The 21,849-nt window shown below is 33.5% G+C and overlaps 1 protein-coding gene across 14 annotated transcripts; it reads right to left on the bottom strand.

The window, feature by feature from the left end:
* Positions 1–8,471: 8,471 nt before the first annotated feature.
* On the bottom strand, positions 8,472–20,068 carry LOC114915371 (uncharacterized). Of its 14 annotated transcripts, none has more exons than XM_083072498.1 (10): positions 19,234–20,064; positions 19,060–19,156; positions 18,286–18,436; positions 17,525–17,613; positions 17,172–17,244; positions 16,722–16,827; positions 16,527–16,623; positions 11,786–11,839; positions 9,358–9,455; positions 8,472–8,703 (listed from the first exon to the last, which is right to left on the bottom strand). In XM_083072498.1, exons 1-3 carry the CDS (start codon positions 19,821–19,823, stop codon positions 18,335–18,337), a joined length of 789 nt encoding a protein of 262 aa, XP_082928624.1. In that variant the 5' UTR covers positions 19,824–20,064; the 3' UTR covers positions 8,472–8,703; positions 9,358–9,455; positions 11,786–11,839; positions 16,527–16,623; positions 16,722–16,827; positions 17,172–17,244; positions 17,525–17,613; positions 18,286–18,334. The 14 variants fall into 14 exon arrangements, with proteins under 14 accessions (XP_082928624.1, XP_082928621.1, XP_082928626.1 ...); XM_083072495.1 differs by lacking the exon at positions 17,525–17,613 and adding an exon at positions 11,627–11,680 and having other exon boundaries at positions 19,234–20,063; XM_083072500.1 differs by lacking the exon at positions 17,525–17,613 and having other exon boundaries at positions 19,246–20,068.
* Between the last annotated feature and the right edge of the window lie 1,781 nt (positions 20,069–21,849).

A 21,849-nucleotide genomic window follows, 5' to 3' on the forward strand; every position in this document is an offset into this window, starting at 1 on the left:
TGAGGGCCAAAAATTTACTTTGGTATCTTGATAGTGGCTGCTCAAGGCATATGACTGGAGATCCTTCAAAATTCACAAATCTGAAATTGAAGAATGAAAGGTATGTTACCTATGGTGACAAAAATAAAGGAAAAATTCTTGGCCATGGCAATGTTGGTAATCCCCCCTCTCAAACATTGATTGAAAATTTTTTGCTTGTTGATGGCTTGAAACATAATTTGCTGAGTATTAGTCAATTGAGTGATAAAGGCTTTAAAATTGAATTTGATGACACATGTTGCTTGATATGTGATAAAAAGAGTAAAAAAATCAGATTCATTGGTAAAAGAATTGACAATATATATATGCTTGACTTAGAACACGCTATAACAATGTCAAACACTAAGTGTCTAATAACTCAAGAAGAAAACATATGGCTTTGGCATAGGAGAGCTGCACATATTCATATGGACCATTTGAATAAATTGAGTAGGAAAGAATTAGTGGTTGGTCTACCTAAACTCAAGTTTGGAAAAGACAAACTATGTGATGCTTGTCAAAAGGGCAAGCAAGTGAAGGCTAGCTTTAAAAGCAAAAATCAGATTTCCACATCTAGTCCTTTGCAATTAATTCACATGGATTTGTTTGGTCCTTCAAGAACCATGAGCTTAGGCGGAAACTACTATGGCTTAGTAATTGTTGATGACTATTCTAGATACACATGGGTTATGTTTCTTGCAAACAAAAATGATGCTTTTAATGCCTTTAGAAGATTTGCCAAACTTGTTCAAAATGAGAAGTGCTCAAACATCACCTCTATAAGAAGTGACCATGGAGGTGAGTTTCAAAACTTGATGTTTCAGAAATTCTGTGAGGAACATGGTATAAACCATAATTTCTCAGCACCTAGAACACCTCAACAAAATGGGGTTGTTGAGAGAAAGAATAGGTCCTTAGAAGAACTTGCTAGAACAATGTTGAATGAAACAAACTTGCCAAAATATTTTTGGGCTGATGCTATTAACACTGCTTGTCATGTGTTAAACAAAGTTCTGATTCGGCCTATATTGAAGAAAATACCCTATGAAATATACAAAGGTAAGAAGCCTAACATTTCATATTTTAGAGTGTTTAGGTGTAAGTGCTATGTGCTGAACAATGGGAAAGAGCAACTTGGGAAGTTTGATGCAAAGGCTGATGAAGCAATATTTCTAGGATACTCTACAAATAGTAAGGCTTATAGAATTTATAATAAGAGAACTCTAGTTGTAGAAGAATCTGTCCATGTGGTATTTGATGAGTCAAATAAGCAAGAGTCTAGGCAAACTGAAGTTGAAGATTTAAATGAGTTGCTTGATCAATCCCTATTGGAGAATGAACCTAATGAAGTGCCTAAGGAGAGTGAATCACTTGAGAAAGCAAAGGAAACATGTGAACAATTGCCTAAGGAATGGAAAACCACTAGAGACTTATCAATGGACAACATAATTGGAAGCATTGGTAAGGGTGTTTCAACTAGGAGTGCTATTAAAATTATTTGCAATACTATGGCATTTGTGTCACTGGCATAATCGATTATCTGGGTTGTGTTAGGAGAAACTACCCTTTGTAATAATCGATTATCTTGAAAATAATCGATTATCCATATCAGATTTCGTTTTTAAGAGATTTTACTTATGCAAATAATCGATTATTTGCATAAATAATCGATTATCTGGGCGGTTCTTTTAAAATTTCCTAAAACGGTTATCTACATGCCAACTCTTCAACTACCCATTACTCTTATACTCAGAACGTGCTAGGGCATAAAAACACCTCCCACAACCTCTCTTCTCTCATTCTCTCATTTTCTCTCAACCCTCAAAACCCTAACCCTCTCAAACTCTCTCAAAATGTCTCTTCTTCTTCATTTTCTTTAAGACCCATCCATGGCATCTTCATCCAAAAGGCCAAGGAAGCTTGAAGTGAGGGGGAGCAAACGTCCTCTTCCCTCTGGGCAGCTGATTAAAAAGTGGTTTGCGGATGAGAAAGCTCAAGAATACTACTTTGAGTGGTACGCCGGTCAGAGAATCATTCCTCTGAAGACCCTAAAGCTTGATTGGTTCAAGAACGAGGGCTTTAGCTTTCCAACCCTTCTAGAGCATCAAGGGCTGAAGAAATTTTTAGAGCTGGATGGTCCCTATTATCCTGAGTTGATTAGGCTTTTCCTCTGTTTTGCCACTAGCAACGATGGCATTATGCAATCGGTGGTAAAAGGGAAAATGATTCGGCTGGACGGACCGACATTGGCGGCTACTGCAGGTCTGAGCGGGACTGGAGCAGAGAAACCCCAACCCTTTAACTTTGGGGATTTTGAAGAACTGACCACATTCTGGGATTGCCAAAGGAATCCTCTAAACACCAATTACGAGAAATTTTTAGCGGGAGGTATGAAGAAGAACTCTCGTTTAATTTCTTTTATTATTGCTTGGATGTTAAAACCCAGGTTACACAACCATGCTTAGATGTCTAGAGATGACATTCTGCTGATGCATGTCATTAAGAAGAAAATTAAAATTGATTGGGTGTCAGTAGTAAATGACTGTATTTGGAAAGCAAGGAGAAAGGAAGACGGACCAATTCCATATGCTCTTTTGCTATCTAAAATTTTTGAGAATGCTAGAGTAGATTTGACAAGTGAAAGAAAAATTGTGTTGCATGCTTCGAATAAAATTGAAAAGTCTTCGTTGCATCACATGGGGATGCTCAAGCAAGAAGACAAGTGGGTGTTTAAAGGCGATGTACCCCCTACACCGGAGCCGGCAACAGATGAAGACGGTGTTCCGTCTCAAGATGAGGATCAGCCACCACAGGTGGAAGCTGAGCCTGGAAGGGAGTCTGAACCAGAACTGAAGCCATTCTCACCGTTTGAACAAATAATGATCAACAAAGTGGATGCAATGATGGAAATGTCAAGAAGGCATGAGTCCTTGTTTTTTGGAATTCTTGACAGGTTTGATGATTTGGATTATGAAGTGAGACTGATCAAGACCCAACTTGGTATTCCGGACGATGAGGATTGATCCATGTTTTTGTTTCTTTGATTAGTTTTAATTAGGAGTTTTTAATTTTGTTTTGGAACAATTTAGTTCAATTTGGTTGTAATGATTTTAATTTCTGAAAAATTTATCTGCTTTATGGTGTTGAATATTTGAAATTTGATGAATTTGAAGTTTGGTTTGCTGATATGTTGACTTGATTTTGACTCCAAAGTTTGATTTGGAATGCTGGTGCAAAATGCTCTGTTTGTGTGTGAGCATATGTGTGGTTATTCTTGGTTCTATTTGGCATACTCTGTTTTTTTATTATGGACATATTTTCTTGGCTTAATTTGGTTTGAATTGTGGCTCAATAATGCACGAATAACTTGGTTTGGATTGCTGAACCAATGTTTTTGTTTCTCTCTTGGCGAGTGGCTGGACATATTCTATATATGGCCTATTAGTGTTAAACTTGGCTTACTTTGTTTTTGATAATGCCAAAGGGGGAGAAATGGTATATTGTGTGTATATAGTTGTTTTTGCAGGTATTGTGCTTGTGTGTGTGTATTGTGCAGGTTGGAATGAATTGAAGGCACAATGGCTGAAGATTTTTAACATTGGGTTATATGAAATCATGGGTTGTCATCATCAAAAAGGGGGAGATTGTTGAGCTTTGGAAAAGCTTAAAGAGTTTTGATGATCACAACATGAGAACAACAACTTGGAGCACAAAAACAAAGTCAAAGAAGAATCAAGAAAATGCTATGGGATGGAGCTATGTAATAGAACTTAGGATATAGATTGTTTTGAATGAGTTTCTATATTTTGTGTGTGCTTAGTATGCCTTGTGCATGAGCAAATCTTATCTAAACTAAGTAGAGAGTATATGATGATGAGTTAAAAACATTGGAAAGTTATTTTGAGTCTTAAAATGAAGTTTTAAGAACTAACTCAAAATAATCGATTATTGTTAAATATAATCGATTATTTCAGCTAATAGGTTTAGTGGAATGCCTTGCTGTAATAATCGATTATTTGCCAAAATAATCGATTATCCCAGGAACAACTCTCTGGAATAATCGATTATCCAACTAAATAATCGATTATATTGTTCTTGGTTGATTTCCAGAAAATCTGAAGAACAAAATAATCGATTATTCTTTAAAATAATCGATTATCTGTGTCTAAAACTTTTATAAATAGTTTGAACCTTGAGAAACTTCAGACATGAGTTAGAACTGATAATCAATTTGTGAAAAACGTTTTTGTGAGTCTTTCTGACATCTTGGAGAGTTTTCTTTGTGAAATCCAAGAGTGAAAACATTTGTGAAAAGCTTTGGTAGAAGATCATCATCATCATATTCTTGAAAGGGGAAGATAAAAATTTGTTCAAGAATTCCAGGTGAATTCGTTCCTTTTATTCTTTGTGAATCTTTGTGGAAAATCTTGAGAAGGGTTTCTCAAGTGGTAAGGTTTCTTGTAGTGGGTTCTATAAGGGGTACTTTCTTGGGGTCAAGAAAGTGGTTATCTTTTAGTGTTGAAGTATATGCATGTGTGTGTGCTTGTAAACCTTCTTGCTTAAAGATAGTGGAGCAAATCTTAATCAGGTGTTGATTAAGGACTGGATGTAGGTCACATGTGGAGTGGCTGAACCAGTATAAAAGACTTGTGCAATCTTCTTCAACCTTATCTTTTACATTGTGTAATTTCTTGGTTGAACTTCAAAGAAGATAAAACTTGATTAACAAGTGTATGTGAATCTTGATGGTTTAAATCTATAATTGAACATTATTTTTGAAGCTCATTATGTTGTAATCAAGTGAGCTTATTACATTCATATTTTCATAACAAGTCTTTAGAAGAGCTTCTTCATTTGGAAATTCTGTCATAGAAAAGTTTTGATTGAAATTAAGATCCAAAATACTCTGATAAATTTTTTAAAGGGTCATTGAATCCAATTCACCCCCCTCTTGGATTGTGCCATTCTTTTCTAACAATTTATTCATGACATCTCTATAACTTATCATGATATCTAAATTTCTCATATAGAGGACACCCATATATAAATTTCTCATGATATGTAACTCATATCATAAATGACTATAACTTTTAATAGATAAACTGAAAAAGTTTACACCACTAATATCCCAAAGGTAACATTCAGTATATGAATACACATTTAATTAAGATAATCAAATGACACTCAATTGTCACTAGCTATCTCTTATGTAATTTCATATAGATCAACATATTACCTCAAAAGAAAATAAAATAAAAAATCATCAATTATATAGTAACAACAACAACAACAACAATAAATAAGAAATCTAGAAACCAATATTTCCAACATATAGAGCATAAATGCTCATCACCACATAAATTAATGTACATACACTAAGGCCGTCATATTTGTTTATATTGGTTCTAGGTGAATCTCATCTTTTTTTTTTAGAGAATTAGTATCATACTAATAATTAGTCATTCTCAGTACAAAGAAATTCTCAAATAATAATTGCCTACATAATTGTTCAAATGATACTTCACAATTTATTCTTTCCACCATTTCATATCACCTTGTATGTGTATATCAAATTGTTTAAAATTAAACAACAATTTGAAGGTAATCAAAGTGTTAATATTTTACTACATTTTGAAATTTATATATTACATCAAAATTTGTTTTATAAAAATAAGTTATTAAATCATCTTGGATTAATTTAAAATTTTATACAAATGATCTAGAAGTAAGGAACTTTCAATCTAACTATAAGTTTTAAAAAATTCACATTTAATTAAAAGTTATTGAGTGGTGTAATAGTTAGTAAAGTTGCATTGGTATCATTTGAACCCTTATTATAAAACTTGTATCAAAATACATGTTTGCTTAACATGATATCAACCATAATAGCAAAATAAAAAATGTATTATTATCCATAAATTTTTAAAGAGGATTAATAATTAATTTTTGTATTCACAAACCTAAAATTTGACCTCGACTTATCTTTAATAATTAATGTTTGTGTGTGTGTATGTTTAATATGTAGAATATTATAAAACTTTTATTAAAGTACTTATTTGGATGATATGAATCAAATAAAAAAATATTTTATGTGTAAATTTTTAAAAAGGATTGATAATTGATTTCATAGTCACAACTACAATTTGACCATGATTTATTTTTAGTATAAGTCATTTTCAGACCCTTGAGTATCAATTAGTTAAGAGATTTTTAAAGTTAGTTTATAATATGGTCTAGTTGGTACTAAATTTTATTAAACATATGTTAAAAACAAAAAAGAAAACAAATGTTACTAAAAGAGATTTAGTAGTCCCAAGTTTTACATGGGACATAATATAGAGATGTCTAATAAGATAAATTTGATGGTCTATTCCACACAAATACACACATACACATATATATATATATATATATATATATATATATATATTAGATAAATACTTTGATAATTTCACTAAGCATTATCTCTTATTTGTTTTAGCTTAGTAGGTCATTATTTTTCTTGTAACTACATGTAATCATAATTTTCTCCTCTCCTAATTATATTTTCACATAACTATCATAGTTTGTAAATCTTTTTGTAACACTTATATTTTAAGTTTTTTATTTTTAGTTAAAATATACACTAGATAAAATTGGTAACATGTGTAACTAAAATACCCATATTTTAATAAGTGTGAACAATTAAAAAAAGGTTTAAAATGTGATTTTGCCAAGGTAAGCAACATGAAACAACTAACTTTTAAAATGACTAAAATACCACAACTTTAATACCAATATGAAAAATAAACTTTTGTCACAAAATGTTATTGAAACCATATTCTTGTGAATGTCTTAACTAAGAATTATAAGCATGTCCACCAAGAATTTTTTTTTTATTTATCTTAGTGACTTTATTTTCTTGCAATTGAATTTTTTTTTTTTGGTAAATATGATTTCTAAATCTTATAATTATTCTGATGATTACTTTTGTAATTGATATATTTAAAATTTAACTATCTCATGATTAACAATCTCTCATTTTGTAGTTAATATTTAACTATCAAATTAAACATGTGCTTTATATTTTTGCAACTGGCGTATTTTTATTTTTTATTTTTTATTTTTTATTTTTTTATAAGATACACAATATAAAAATGAAAGTTGAAATAGTACAAAAATTAAAGATAATAAGTGAAATATTTTTCTATTTAAACTCAGTATGTATTTCATTAATTATTTATGAAATTTTATCTTTTAAAATTTAAATATACACTACACATAATCTTTTAAATATTTTTCAGTTTAGTTTTTTTTTTTTATTTTCTCCTAATAAAATTATCTTTCATGTAAAAGAATTTACAAATTTTGTAATTATTCTATTATTTTTTGTAACTAACATATTTAAAATTTCTAATTATAGCTTTTTAGATAATTTGATAAAGTTAAAAAAAAATCTTTATTTTTACGAGTTAAAGTTTAGAGTTTAAGATTTATGATTTTAAGGATAAGGTTTTGGGGTTTAAGATTTTATTGTTTAGGCTTTAAAGTTTAGTTTAGTGACTTAATTTCTTTTAAAAGAATTATCTTTTGGTGTGAAATGATTTATAAATCTTGTAATTTTTTCTAGTGATTATTTTGGAAATAAAATTTAAAATTTTAGATAAATTAATAAATTAAAAAAATATATTATAAAATTATCTTCCAGTAAAATAGATTTGCTAATCTAGTAATTATTCTAATGATTTTTTTATAACTGATATATTTAAAATTAACTGCATTATCTTGTGGTGATCACGATCTTCACCTTTCCTATTTATCTTTTCCTATAATTATCATATTTTGCAAATCTTTTTGCAGCAATTATACTTTACTTTTTTTCAGTTAAAATTTACGCCAGATAAAATTGGTAACATGTGACTAAAATACCCCATATTTTAACAAGTGTGAATAGTTAAAAATGTGGTTTTCTTAGTCTAAGCAACATGAAATAACTAACTTTTGAAATCATTAAAACACCACCACTCACTACAATAAATGAGCTAAATAGTGGAGGTTATTTTTAACGTTTAGTGGAGGTTTTTACCCTTTGCAAAATAAATTGCAGAGGTTTCCAAAAACCTCCGCAGTTACATTCGCTGCAAGCAATTAGCAGTGTTTTTTAGAAACCTCTGGTACTGTGAGCATTTAGTGCGGTTTTGTTAAGGAGGTTTTAAACCTACACTAACAGTGGAGGTTTTTTAAAGGAGGTTTCAAAGCTTTGCTAACTACAGAGGTTTTTTAATGGAGGTTTTAAAGTAAATTAACTACAATAATCATTAATCAATATATTTTTGTGGAGTTTCTAATCCTCCCTATTTTCCTGTGTATAATAGTTTTTATACTCCTTTTAATTGCATAATCTACATGTATTACAATTTCTCATTTTCACTTGTGATATTTATAAGAAACTTAATAAAAAAATACACATAAAATGGATGAAGAAATTCCATTGCTAATAGCCAAAATACCAATATATAGTTCAAAGATTTACAATTCAAACTTCTATTATAAATCCAAGTACAACATAAAATCCATAACATTTTCAAATTAGCCTTATACTAAACTCTAAATCCAAAATACATTATAAGCAATTTAAGGGTTGCTAGCACCAGATGATCCTCTTGCATCCAAAGGTGTATTAGGAACAATTGAAGCATCGTTTGGCTGAAATAATAAAAGCAAAATAACTTAGTTAAGAAAAATATATATCACATATATTAAATCATAATGACAATTCTAAACACCTATGACCAGATCAATCAGGGACCAAAACAAACCAGCTAATTAATGCAACCAACAACATAACCCACCCACAATCAAAACTAGAACTATGAATCAACAACTCCATCAAGCCAAAACCATAATAGCAACACCAAACTAAAGATGTATAGCAGCCAACTAGTTCCTAACCCAGTCCACTCAAGCCCTAGAAAAACAAAACTAGAACTAAACTAACAAAACATCTAGCCAAACCAAAAATTGTAGTAGAAATCATGTTGCAAACCATGCAACCAAAGATTATGAAACAACAACATAACTACCCAAACTAGAAATTGAGTAGATATCATGCTACAAACCATGCAACTAAAGACCATGAACCAACAAAACAACCATTTTAACCAGAAACTACAGTAGAAATCATGTTGTAAACCATGCAACCAAAGAGTATGAACCAACAAAACAGCCACCTATAGCAAAAATTGCAACAGAAATCATGCTACAAACCATGTAGCCAAATACTAAAATATGTGTATTGCTAGTTTTGGCATAAAGATACCACACATACTATAAAAACTAATGGAACCAATAAAAAATTACCTCTAAATGCAACAATATACCAGGTATTTAGAATAACAACCAATGGAACCAACAGTGTACCAGAAATGCAACAATATAAGTCTATCAATGCAACAGAACTGCCAAAAACCAAAGATATAATTAGAACCAAATAATTTAAAATAAATATAACTAAGCATTGATCTTTGATAACAAAACAGAGCAAGTTTAATACCCTGTCTAGAAAATGCAACAATATAAGTCAATGAGGATGATAAATAAAGATAATTGATCTTTACTGTGTATCTAAAAGCTGAGAAATCAAAAACAAAATTAACATTATAACAATGTATCTATCTTTTTATCTAAGAACCTGATGCTATGTTGCCACGTTGTACTAATTGCCTAAATAATAAGAGGAATCAAATCTTATTATGCAGATTCTAATGTGCAAAAGCTTTCATAATTTATTGGAATATAGCATAGTTATTGAAAAGAATATTTTCACATGATATTATTATAACAGTTATTGATGACATCTATATATGGGATAGAGCATGATGAGGTTCCACTTGTGAATCCTCAAGAACACCTTCAATGATTCTCAGATTCCTTGGAGAGATGTCAAGGAAGAAGACTCCTAGAAGCACCAATGTGACTTATGCTTGCTCAAGCTAAGTCCGGAAGAAGAAGAAGTATCCTAGGTCTACAAAGAGAGGAGCTCAAGGAGGGTAGAGTTAGGATAGAATGACTTTCGGAGGGAGAGAGTTCTAATGTGAGAATTCTCATGCATATATCCAAAAGTGAGTACAAGTCTCGGTCACTTTGAATATATTGGGAATAATTAGGTTAAAGGAACCATGGGTTAGCCTAAGGTTAAGTGAAACCATGGTATGGTTTACTTAACCTTAGGCGCCCAAAATTTGAATTCAAAATTCAAATTTTGGAGCCAAACCCGGAACCACACCATGTGCACCTCATTTGGAATGTGATTTAGCTTCCATTTGAGTTGCATTTCGGTCACACCATGTGCATGTGTTGCACATGGCCGAAATGCATTCCAAATGTAAGGCTAATTACATTCTAATGCAAATACACATGCAACCCTAAATAAACCCTAAATTCAAATGACCATTAAATGAAAAACCTAATCTAAATGGCCAGAAATACAAGGCCTTAAGGCCCAACCCTACACTACTCCTACTCTACTTGGGCTTGAGTCAAAGCCCAACTAAACAATGCAATTGGCTTTCCTTGAGCTTGGGCCCACTCCTCTTGGATCCTCTTTGCCATAGCCCTAGTAGTTGGGCCCTTGGACCATGGGCCTCCTCCATCAGAGCAATAACATTATATAATTACCAGCAGCACATGTGCATAAACTTTCTTTTTATACGAACTTAAAAGGGAATCATTTGAAATCAGAGTTTATATAATTAATTGTTATTAATTAGCTAACTAATATACACGTCTTCTCATATGTATAATCATGATTTATATGCATCATGCATCTTTGGCAAAATGGTTGCACGCGGACACATAACATCAATGTAAAATTTTGAGGCTATAGTTAAGGAAAATAATTCCACATGAACAAAATTTGAAGCAAAGTTTTAAAGTTAGAAAAATGAATAAACCAAAGCAACCATATTATATATGTATTTCTACTTGGCGTGAGTTTCACATAGTTTTTATGTGAGAATATGGAGTTAGATTAGCCTAGGGAACGAATTCTCTGAGTAAATTAATCTCTTGTAGAAGACAATCTTTCTTAGAAGAAGATGAGAAATTATATGCAAGTGTCTCTCTTAATCAAAATTTGAATCATAATACATCATTTTATTGAGATTACTATAATTCTTTCTTCATCTAAACACTGTTAATACACTTTACCTTTTACTAATGTATCATATCACCATCATTCTAGTGTTTTCTTAGTTTATGTAAAAATTGTAGTCTAAAAGCTCAATTGCTTTTGTAGTTTTTTTGCTTGTGAAATAACAAGTTATGCATTTCAAACAGATGCATGATGGATGCCAATGGAGGAAATGTGGACAGAAAATAGCAAAAGGAAATCCATGTCTAAGAGCATACTATTGTCGCACACTTGCTCTAGCATGCTCGATTAGGAAACATATATGCATCAATATGTTTAAGATAAAAAAAATATTTGAGATAAAAAAAAATATTTGATATTAACTTTTCAACTAGTGCTCGTCAGACAATAAAATAGAAGGCAAAACAATTTCAACTTCATATTTAAACTAAAATTAACCTAAGTACATAATTTTTCATAGAAGTCTTCTCACTTAACTTTTCCAAACACTAACATGCACAAGGGGACTTCCAAAAATTGGCACCACTGTTCCTATTGAAAAACTCACATCAATCCATTCAGTATGCGAAACCAAATTCAAGAACATTTTTACCAAAAATGCTTCAAGAACCAAGACGCTTTGGCAGAAATACTAACCAAAGCAATAAGCACGAACACGTCTTTGTTCTGTTATAGCCACTGTAGTTTCACCTGTAAGGGGGACAAGGATCAAGTAGTGAGAATAAGGGTTACAGAAAATTTTTCAGTTTTGGATTGAGCCCCTGAAACTTGTAACGCCATAGAAATAGCGAGCTACTTGATAGATATACTTTATATTATATATATGTATGTATATATGTGTATGTTGTTTATTTGGATTTGGATTGGATTTGGAAGTGTGGATTTGAAATGTACTTATCTTTGTGTATGTTGTATAATTATGTGGTTTTGATTAGTTTTTTGGACATAGTAGTGATTTTGTAGTATGAGATGAGAGGTTTATATAGTCATGTGTATCATAAATGTGGTGAATGATGCATTGTATACCATTATACTGAATTGGTACTAAGAGGGAAGAAGATTGATCACCTTCCTTCTTATCTTAGTTAAGTGAAGTATTATGGCTTGCAACTCATTATTCCAAGCATATGTATATGAAAGTGATGTTTGTTTGTGTGTTGATACATGTTGCATTTCAAATGGTGGTGAGTTGTGAGTATTGCATGGAAAGGAATAAGATGGGTATAGGAGATTAAAGGATAGGAACATAAGATAAATCTGGTCTTTTTGAGTGAATTTGAGGTTGTTTTAGAGCTTAGGGAGTTGAAATACTTCAAGGAATAGAATGTTTGAGGTGAATAGGTGCTAAGGGTGAAATTTGGAAATTTTGGAAAATGGCTATATATAGGGACTTAGGACCGGAGGGTCTCATTTGTTAAACAGAGACTGTTTCTAGAGAAAGGAAGTAGAGAGAGAGGCTCTGGTCTGGAGGGAAGCTGAGTACACATTTGGAAAGCTTATCAAGTTAGGATCAATCTTCACAACTAGAGTTTCAAGAGATTTAGCCTTTAAAACCTTGAAAAGGGGGATTAAAGTTTGAGTTGGGATTTGAGGATCTAAAAGAATCTTGCATTTATGAAGTTTCTGAGGTAAGGGTAGTACTTATAAGGCTTAATCTAGTATATTTGGGTTTGAAATATCAAATTGATTCCATGTTTTAGGCATGATTGAGGCTGGATTGAGTGGAAAGGGTTTTGGTAGGGTTTCCCTATGATTTCCATAGATTAATGGTTAATACTTGATTCTATTTCTTAAAATGTTGTTTTTGGATATTGTTTATGCTTTATAATGGTTTGAACTCATGTAATTTGGATTGGATTCATGATTGGAAGGAATTTTCGAGGTTTTCGGGGGTTTATGGTTGTCATGAGTCAGGCGCAGTTCTTGGTGCCGGGAGTGAATTTATCAGGGACCACCATTGCCGAATCATGCCAGGCGCAAGGCTAGTCACGCTGGGTGCAATTTGAAATGGGAATCCCTGGGTGAATCACGCCGGGCGTGGGGAGAACCATTTCGGGCGCACTATCATACGTGGTCCTTGTGTTTTTGTTACTGATATTGTGCCGAGCATGATCTGAGCACGCTGGGCATGGAGACTCATTGGGAGTCTCTATCTGTAATTACACCAGGCGTAGGATAATTGCGCCGGGCGCTGAGACCTCTGTAGGTCTCTGTTTAAGTTTTGCGCCGGGCGGGATATGAGTGCGCCAGGTGTGAGTATCTTGGTCTTTAAGTCTTCATGAAAGTTGTAGCCTTGGATGTTATCTTTCCAATGGCGTTGGAATCACCCAAAAAGGAGGTCTAAAACTTCAGATATGACTGTTTTAGTGAACAGGGGTCAAGCTGCCAGCATTGGTTATAGCTGTTACGGTTTTTATAATTTTTAACAAAGTAGATGATGGAATTAGGACTTGATATCTTCATAAGAGTTGTAGGAAATCTTCTTATATTTAATATGAGATAAGTATGAGCATGATAGGAGTAGTATAACTGCTGATATACTGTTTTATGTGAAGGTTGCCATTTCACAAGGAGTGATTTAGTTAAGTTGGCATGATTATGGAAACGTTTCTATGTAATTATGTAATATGCTATGTGTGTTTGGTTTGTTAAGCTAATAGGACTTAGAGGAGTAAGGATATGGTATGGATTGGGAGATCTCTTGGTGAGATCAGGATATAATCTTTGGGAAAATATGGAATTTGGGAGTCCCATGGTGAGGATTCCAATATGGAAATTTTCCAAAGATTATATAATAAACCACTTCAGATGTTAGGTGGATTCTGAATTACTCTTCTAAGTATTCTATTTGCTACCGGTATGAGGGTAAAGCCGAGTAATACCAATGGATGAAGTGGCCACGATCACCAGGGTTACATGACGACGTAACCCAACTGTATATTTTCCATGAGAGGTTAGGTGTGTGACATGGGCGGGTGACATGTTCACAAATTCAACACTTGGTTTGGATGTGTTGAGGTCAACATTTGGTTTGGATGTGTTGAGGTCAACATTTGGTTTGGATGTGTTGAGGTCAACATTTGGTTTGGATGTGTTGGCTACTTCATGGGATTATACAATGGTGTGACTTTGGTTTTAATGTGGAATATGTATGCATTTGGTATAGATTGTATACATTGGCTATGGATTCTTTATTATCATAGAATATGTATGCATTGGCATTGTAGACCCCTAAAATTGTCCGGGTCAGAAATAAGACTCGAAGACTCTCAAAGATCAAAGGAAAGTCATCCAGAAGGACTCCTAGAAGACCATAGGATGACTATCTGTAGGTTTAGAGGTCTTAGAGTAGCCAAAAATAAGAAAGTGGGAGGTTTGGAGCTCAATACGGCCTCCTTGGAGTTCAGTACGGCCGTACTGCACATTTTGTACTACAATACGGCCGTACTGAAACCAATACGGCCGTATTGAAGTTTCTGTATTTCAATACGGCCGTACTGAATTCAATACGGCCGTATTGAATTCAATACGGCCGTATTGAAGTACAAAAACTCAATACGGGCCGTATTGAACCCAGGGGCCGTACTGCGCCTCATCCCTATAAATAGGACGTCATTTGGACGTCATTCCACACTTTTCCACACAGTTTTGACTCCCTCCTTGAGTATTCTGGGGTTTTTGAGCAGTGTTCTGCCCTAGAAATCTCTCTGGGAGTCGATCCGACGAAGTTCTGGAATTCCGAGCATTTAGCTTGGAGATTCGAACTTAGTCGAAGGGAAATCTTTTGGATTTCCATAGTCAAAAATTATTTTTAGGAAGGAGCGAGCGAGCTTGTAGAGGGAGGGAGTGCCAAAAAGCCTCCTAGACTTCATTGATATATAAAAAGCACGCTTCAAGAGGTTTCTTTTCTAAAAATCCCTTCTTTTACCGCTTTCTGATTGTTGCATATTTAAATTTATCATCATGTAGATATTTAATTTACAATCGCTTATAATAAATAGGGGTAATTTAGTAATTTTGCGCTATTATATAATAAATAATCCGTCATAGGGAACCCTAATGGGGCGCTGTGGGGGTGCTAACACCTTCCCCACACGTAACCGACTCCCTTACCCAACTCTGGTTGTAATGGCCAAAGTTGATTTATAAAATCAATTGCCTTAAATCTTTTTCCAATGTTTTGAGTAAAATATTGGTGGCGACTCCAAGAACCCTAATTTTTGCGAAAACCACTAATCCATAGAGGGTCCCGCTTGGGATTAATATGAATTGGTGAATCATTTAATAAAATTGGTAGCTCGACAAGGTCTCAGTTTGAGAATAAGTCGTTCTATCAATCCACCACTTTTCAAAACTTTAAAAAGAGTCCAACCATCGTCGCGATTGCCAAGGTCCGTTTCGGCGGGTGGCGACAGGCATGGATGTGTATACATTGGAAATTGGATTGGTTTATATTTGGCATGGAAATGACTTGTTATAATGTTGTCATTCCCTTGGTATGGATACATACTGTTGATGAATATCTAGTTTAATGATATTTCATTTTATTGTACTATGGTTGGTTTTATGTGTTAACCCTTATATTTCCATGATGTGGACTGTGATGATCTCACTATGTGGGGGAGCAGATCAGGTGTGAGGCTTTGGAATGGCAAGGAGTCTTTTGGGTAGCTGCTTTGAGAAGTGCACTACTACAAGATGCATATTCTACATCGGTTCTCTAAAGGCATCTACATCGGTTCTAAAACCGATGTAGAATAGAGCGACGTAGAAAATGTATACATTTTTACATCGATTTTCTTGATAACCGATGTAGATTGCATTTTTTAAAAAAAAATTATGCTTATTTTTGGATTATTTCTGATTACTTCTAGAGCACGACCAATTTTCAAGAATTTCAATAGTGCTTGGCAGTATTGTTAACTATTAAAATTCATCAAAAACTATAAAATAATGAGTGACACCCACAAAATCTCTTTCTTCTTACTGGTGTGGTGGTAAAGAGGTGTTTTATGCATTACTCTCGTTTTATCACTATATCTTTATCTTTAAATTAAAGTGTAATAAATTTTTAAATATAAATATTTTTAAATGTCAATAAATAAAGTAATCATATATTACAATTTAATATATTACTGAATTTGGCCTGGATAGATAATTTCACTGGAAATTAAAAAAGGTCTTCCAAGGAAAGAAATCCCTTAGATAAATAGTATTTCATATAAGTAAATTAATAGATTGTACATTTTAGCAAAAATTAATAGAAAGTACAAGTAAAGCAACATTTTTCATAAACCTCAAAGTGCACTTAAATGGAGGTTTCAACAAATAATCAATCGATTGAATCAATAATACAATTTGTATATAGCAAAAATACCGTTTGTGCAGCAGAGGTCGGTGGCATAAACAATGTCAAACCCCCATCAATGCCTAGTCGATTTCGAAACATCGTTGCTGGCCTTGGTGCAAGATATCTGGAGTGGGTATAAGTAAGTTCTAAATTTACTTAATAATTTATAACGAGTAAAAAAATCACATGCAACCAAGGAAATATAGTATACTAACAAATCACCCTGGAATAAAGGAAGAAGTAAAAACTGCATTGATGAGATCTTCCTTGGAATCAAACTGATCTACCAATAAACCTCTGGGTCTCCAAAGAAGTTGTGTCACAGCAACTGTGAAAGAAGGTACATTGTAAGGCACAACAAGACTTGAAAATTCATCACTACTAATAAAGAGAACTGTTAGGTCATTTTCTATCTATACTTTTTGGCCCAATAGTTTAAAAAAAAGAAGCTTATTTTCTTCTTTTCTTTTCTGATAATATTATAAACGGGCTATAAATGTAATTTAATCGATAAATATAAATTGTTGCAGACAACTATACACTATTTTTTCAAGTTTATCATGAGTTACTTCTACTAGTCCTAGAAAAATACAAGAAGAATTTCCAGTTTTGTTCTATGCCCAAGACAGTTCCATGACAAAAATAACTGAGGTGCTGCACATTCAATATTACCTCGAACTCTCCCATTAGATCTTATATGGACATCATCCGACAAAAACTTGTTAAGAATGTCACGTAGAACAGCCTGTGCATTGAGGTGAAATAAAAGAGATAAGAAGAAAAGAGAAAATGTAAGGAGAGAAAGGGATAGATGTGATGGATGATGAGATAAAAAAATGAAGACTAAGATAGAAAGAAAATGGGGTAGAAAGAATTGAAAAGAAAGAGAAAACATATGTATAATGAGTATTCATAATACGACAAAAGAAGAAAAAAATATCAAATAAGTATTTATATGAAGTGCACACCAACGAGGCCATATACACCATGCTAGCCAAATAATAAATTGAGGTGAAACAATATACCCTTGAATCTCCAACCTCAGGCACCAAAGATATGCATAGAATGTACATTGTCACATGCATTTTTCTTTCTTTTGGGAAAACCTTCAAACCTAGACAGCAGAAATTGTTCCCAAGTGAATGGGCACACCTACTGCTCACCAAGCACCTCAAACAAACTATTTCATAAAGAAGAGACTGCCTTACGGCACAAAAACAAGTATTGAGTTGTTTCTGAACTAGGGAAGCACATAATACACACATCAAGAGAAAGATCAATGTAAGGTTACAAACTTGCAATAGATCATTCATACAAATCCAATCAAGTACTACCATCTAGACAAAAGACACGAGTTTAGGAGTTTTGGATTACTTAATTATCTTGTGAATAAGGAATATCTAAAATTATTAGAGTGAGTAAAAAAAATCACACTACAAGAGTCGTTGTCTAAATATAGCAGAAGGATTTCTTGATAACTAAATTCCTTATTTTTAATCATAAAATCCAAAGATATAAGAATTTTGAGAATGAACAGACATATCACGCAAGGTACATAGATGGTCAAGGTGGAGAAAACCCTGTAAGAATGAAGCATTTCCAACCCAAACATAGGCATTGAAATTATCAGCATTCAAGCCCACCAGACCACTCTATGTAGCATATAACATCATTTAGAAAATCACCAATAATCTATAATATCTAAATGTTACAAGAAAGAAAGACAATAAACAAGCACGAGTAACAAAGACCAAATATACAAAGTAGTCTGAGAATAGAGGCATACCCCCAGGCGAAATGCAATCCCCCGATTCCGACAATCTTCAACTAATAGTTTAGTAGCAAGCAATTCTAGCCACAATCTTAGATGTCCTATTATCTCCAAAGCCAACTAATTTTTTCACCAGGCGTGGCCCAACATCAAGTCCTCTAGCCTCCTACAAGTGAAATAAATTTATATGTTTAGAACATCTCACATGATTCAAAGCTTATGTATCTCTGTAGCATGTGGTTAATGAGGGGAAGCATTTCCAGGCATTTTCTAAAAAACTTGTTCCCCTTCTGCAAGAGGCAATAGCTAGTGAAAAATATACGTCAATGGGCAAGTATATTGATGTAAAACCTGGTTTTGGACTGATGCCAACCATTATAACTTTAACAAAGAAGTTAATGAATGAGCCCCTAATTAATTAGGTTGTATAAAAAGGAATCCTCTGGTAATATTCATGAAAGTACTCCAAAATCCAGACAAATTTTTCAGAAACCCATAAATCATCAGCACTATTACATCAATTTCTACCCACATATAAAAAAAGATTTATTCGAATAGACAATGATGCCTAACCAAAATACCAAACTAGCAGCTTTCAAAGCATAAAATGATTTTTATTACTAGATCAGTACGAGTCATTCTACTTATCACATATCCTATAATTGATACACATAAGCTGGAAAAAGATAAACAGTCTCAAGAAAACAGCCACATTATCATATTTACTGAGCAGTTTTTCACCAAATGGTAACATCTATTTGCAAGGAAGACTGAAGGGGTGGGTGTTACCTGGACTAATGGGATCACAGCCAAACATGCAGCAACATTGTCTGATGATTTCTCACATTCCCTCCATAGCAAATTGTGGGCTGGCATATCACCATATCTGGTTGGAAAGGAGATTCAGAAAATCAGTATAATTAACAAGAATTGGCAACAAAATTAAGTGACAACTACGCTTACTTAAAACCCAACTCAGCTAGCCTCTGTGCACACCAAGAGAACTGGCGGCTCTCATCATCAGCAACTTGAGCAAAGTCAGCAAAGAACCCCTCCCCTAGAATTTCATTGTAGGAAGAAAATCGGACGACAGTGTCCCATCCCAACCCAATCACACCATTCTTCCCAACCTCAACCCTAAACCCCAAATTCAAGCCAACCTCCTTCACCTTCGTCTCGACAGTCTCCACACTCTTATCGAAAGTGAACCGTTTCTCCCCCCGCCTCCCCTTATCCGACGTCGTTTCGAACAGCCCTCGCAAGTCCAACCCCGAGGACATGGAGATTATGTCAAAAGCGTTCATCACCAACTTATAACCGTGGCGGTGGCAGAAGCGGAGCGCGGAGACGAGCTGAGTGAAGTAGCGGGGCGCGAGGGACTCTGGGAGGCGGCCGCGACGGGAGAGCTTGGAGAAGAGCTCGCCGCCACCGGCGAAGTCCACGATGAGGTAGATCTTGGTCTTGGTGGCAAGGACTTTGTGGATTTTGAGGATGTTAGGGTGGTGCTGGAGGCGGTGCATGGCGTGAATCTCGTGCACGATGCGGGGCTCCATGGCGGCGTTGACCGTCTTGGACTTGTCGATGGCTTTTACCGCGACTGTGGTGTCGTCGAGCAGCGAGTGCGCCTAGTAGACCTTGGCGGCCGAGGAAGCACGTTTTAGGTTCGAGAGTGTGCGAGAGGGAGCGCGCATCTACTGAGTGGTCGCGGGGGCGGGGAAGAATTTAATCACCCCTTCTACATCGATCAACACAAAACCTGATGTAGAATAGCTCAATATTTTCATTTCTACATCGATCACTCATATGTAGAATTGTTTATATTTACATCATTGTTTAGAATAACCGATGTAAATATTCTTCTTTATTCAAGTTATTTACGAAACTGCCACCGCACATTTTTTTTACATCGTTTTGTAGGGAACCGATATAAATATGGTGACGTGGAATAGTGTTTTTCTAGTAGTGGTGGCTAGACTTAGAGCTTGACCAGCACCTAGGGTGTCTTATTTTGATACTTTTATGATGTTGTAATTATATTATCTTTTTGGATGACTGTATAACCTTGCTGAGGATGACTCTTTTATAAAATTATGTTTTATATTATGGAAACAATTTATATGTTATTGTATATTTACACTCTAGTGTAGCTGGTCTTTGCTCTATTTTCTTTATTATATATTATTTTATTCTAGTTATCATATTGGTTGTTGATGTGACGGCCTAGGGCGGGTCATTACAAAACTGGGGAAGCACTATAGATAAGGAAGTAGGGTAGCAACTATAACTCACAAGAGCACGACGACGAGGAAGCACGACAACAACAACTATGGGAAATGAGAGCACAACAAATACGGGGGCACGGTAGCAACAAAGATGGGAAATGAGAGTAATACAGATGAGGAAGCACGACAGCAATGGCAACGATAAACGAAGGGTTTTGAGATTTCTGTAGGGAGAGAGAACTCAAGCAATTAGGTTTAGGGGTTTCTCTTTGGAAATGTACGAGAGAAAGGTAAGTGAATGATTTTCATATTTTTTTGGGTAGAAATTTGATAGGGAAAATTTAATTTACTCTAATTTTTTCTATTTTAAAGAGAAAAAAAGGATTTAAGAGGCAAAATAAAAATTTTAATTAGAAGAGGTTATAAACCTCCATAGATTAAGTAAAAAAAAATTGCACTTTTCAACTCATTTTGCAACATTAAAATAAATTTTTAAATTTTTAATAATTTACGGAGGTTTTTAAAAACCTCTACAAAATACCCTCCCTTATTTAGCATTTTTTTTGTAGTGACTTTAATACTAGCATGAAAGAGAATTTGTCTATGTAATATGCTCTTGTAACCATATTATATGTCCACAAAAGATTATCTCTTTTTTTTCATCTTAGTGACTTTATTTTCTTGTAAATAATTTATATATGTTTTTGGTGAATATGATTTCCAAATCTTATATTCAGTCTTCTGGTCTTTTTGTAACCGACATATATATACAAAGAGAGAAAGAGAGAGTTAGGATTCATTGACACCAAGTGTAATATTATTGAGCTTTTTTAATATATGATTGTCAATTTTCATAAAAAAATTCTTACATTTTCGACAAATATAAATTTGTTGGAAATATTTCATCAGTAATATAACTTTTCCTACGATTTTTTCCATCGAAAATATAAATTTTCCGACGGATAAATTTTCATAATTTAAAAAAATATTTAACATATTCTTTAATTCTGAATAATTCTTATATATAAAAATTTCATAAATAAAATTTAATATTTTGAGAGGTATCAATAATTCTTCACAAATTTCGTCATAAAAAATTTTAAGCTATTTGTGACAGAACTTGTGACAAAATATAAATGTTGACAAATATTTTGTCACAAAATCTGTTACTGACTTATTTATTATAGTATTATGATGCATTTTTGTGAGCGAATATTTATAGAGGAACTTAACCCGTCACTAAATCTGTCACTAATTTTATTTTTTTATTTAGTGAAAAAAATTATGACAGATCTTTTAGAGACAAAATTTAATCCATCACTAATTTTATTTTTTTATTCAATGACGAATCTTTTAG

The sequence above is a fragment of the Cajanus cajan genome, chromosome 4 (genome assembly GCF_000230855.2).
Source record: "Cajanus cajan strain Asha chromosome 4, NIPB_CcT2T_4, whole genome shotgun sequence".
NCBI classification, from domain to species: Eukaryota; Viridiplantae; Streptophyta; class Magnoliopsida; order Fabales; family Fabaceae; genus Cajanus; species Cajanus cajan.

Bases quoted from the DNA above. Each gene is read 5' to 3' on its own strand.
- LOC114915371 (XM_083072498.1), bottom strand. From the start codon at position 19,823: ATGGAGCCCCGCATCGTGCACGAGATTCACGCCATGCACCGCCTCCAG. The intron at 19,157-19,233 runs GTAAGCGTAGTT...CTTTCCAACCAG, and splicing joins CTAGCTGAGTTGGGTTTTAA to ATATGGTGATATGCCAGCCC. The intron at 18,437-19,059 runs GTAACACCCACC...TTTCACTTGTAG, and splicing joins CTGTGATCCCATTAGTCCAG to GAGGCTAGAGGACTTGATGT.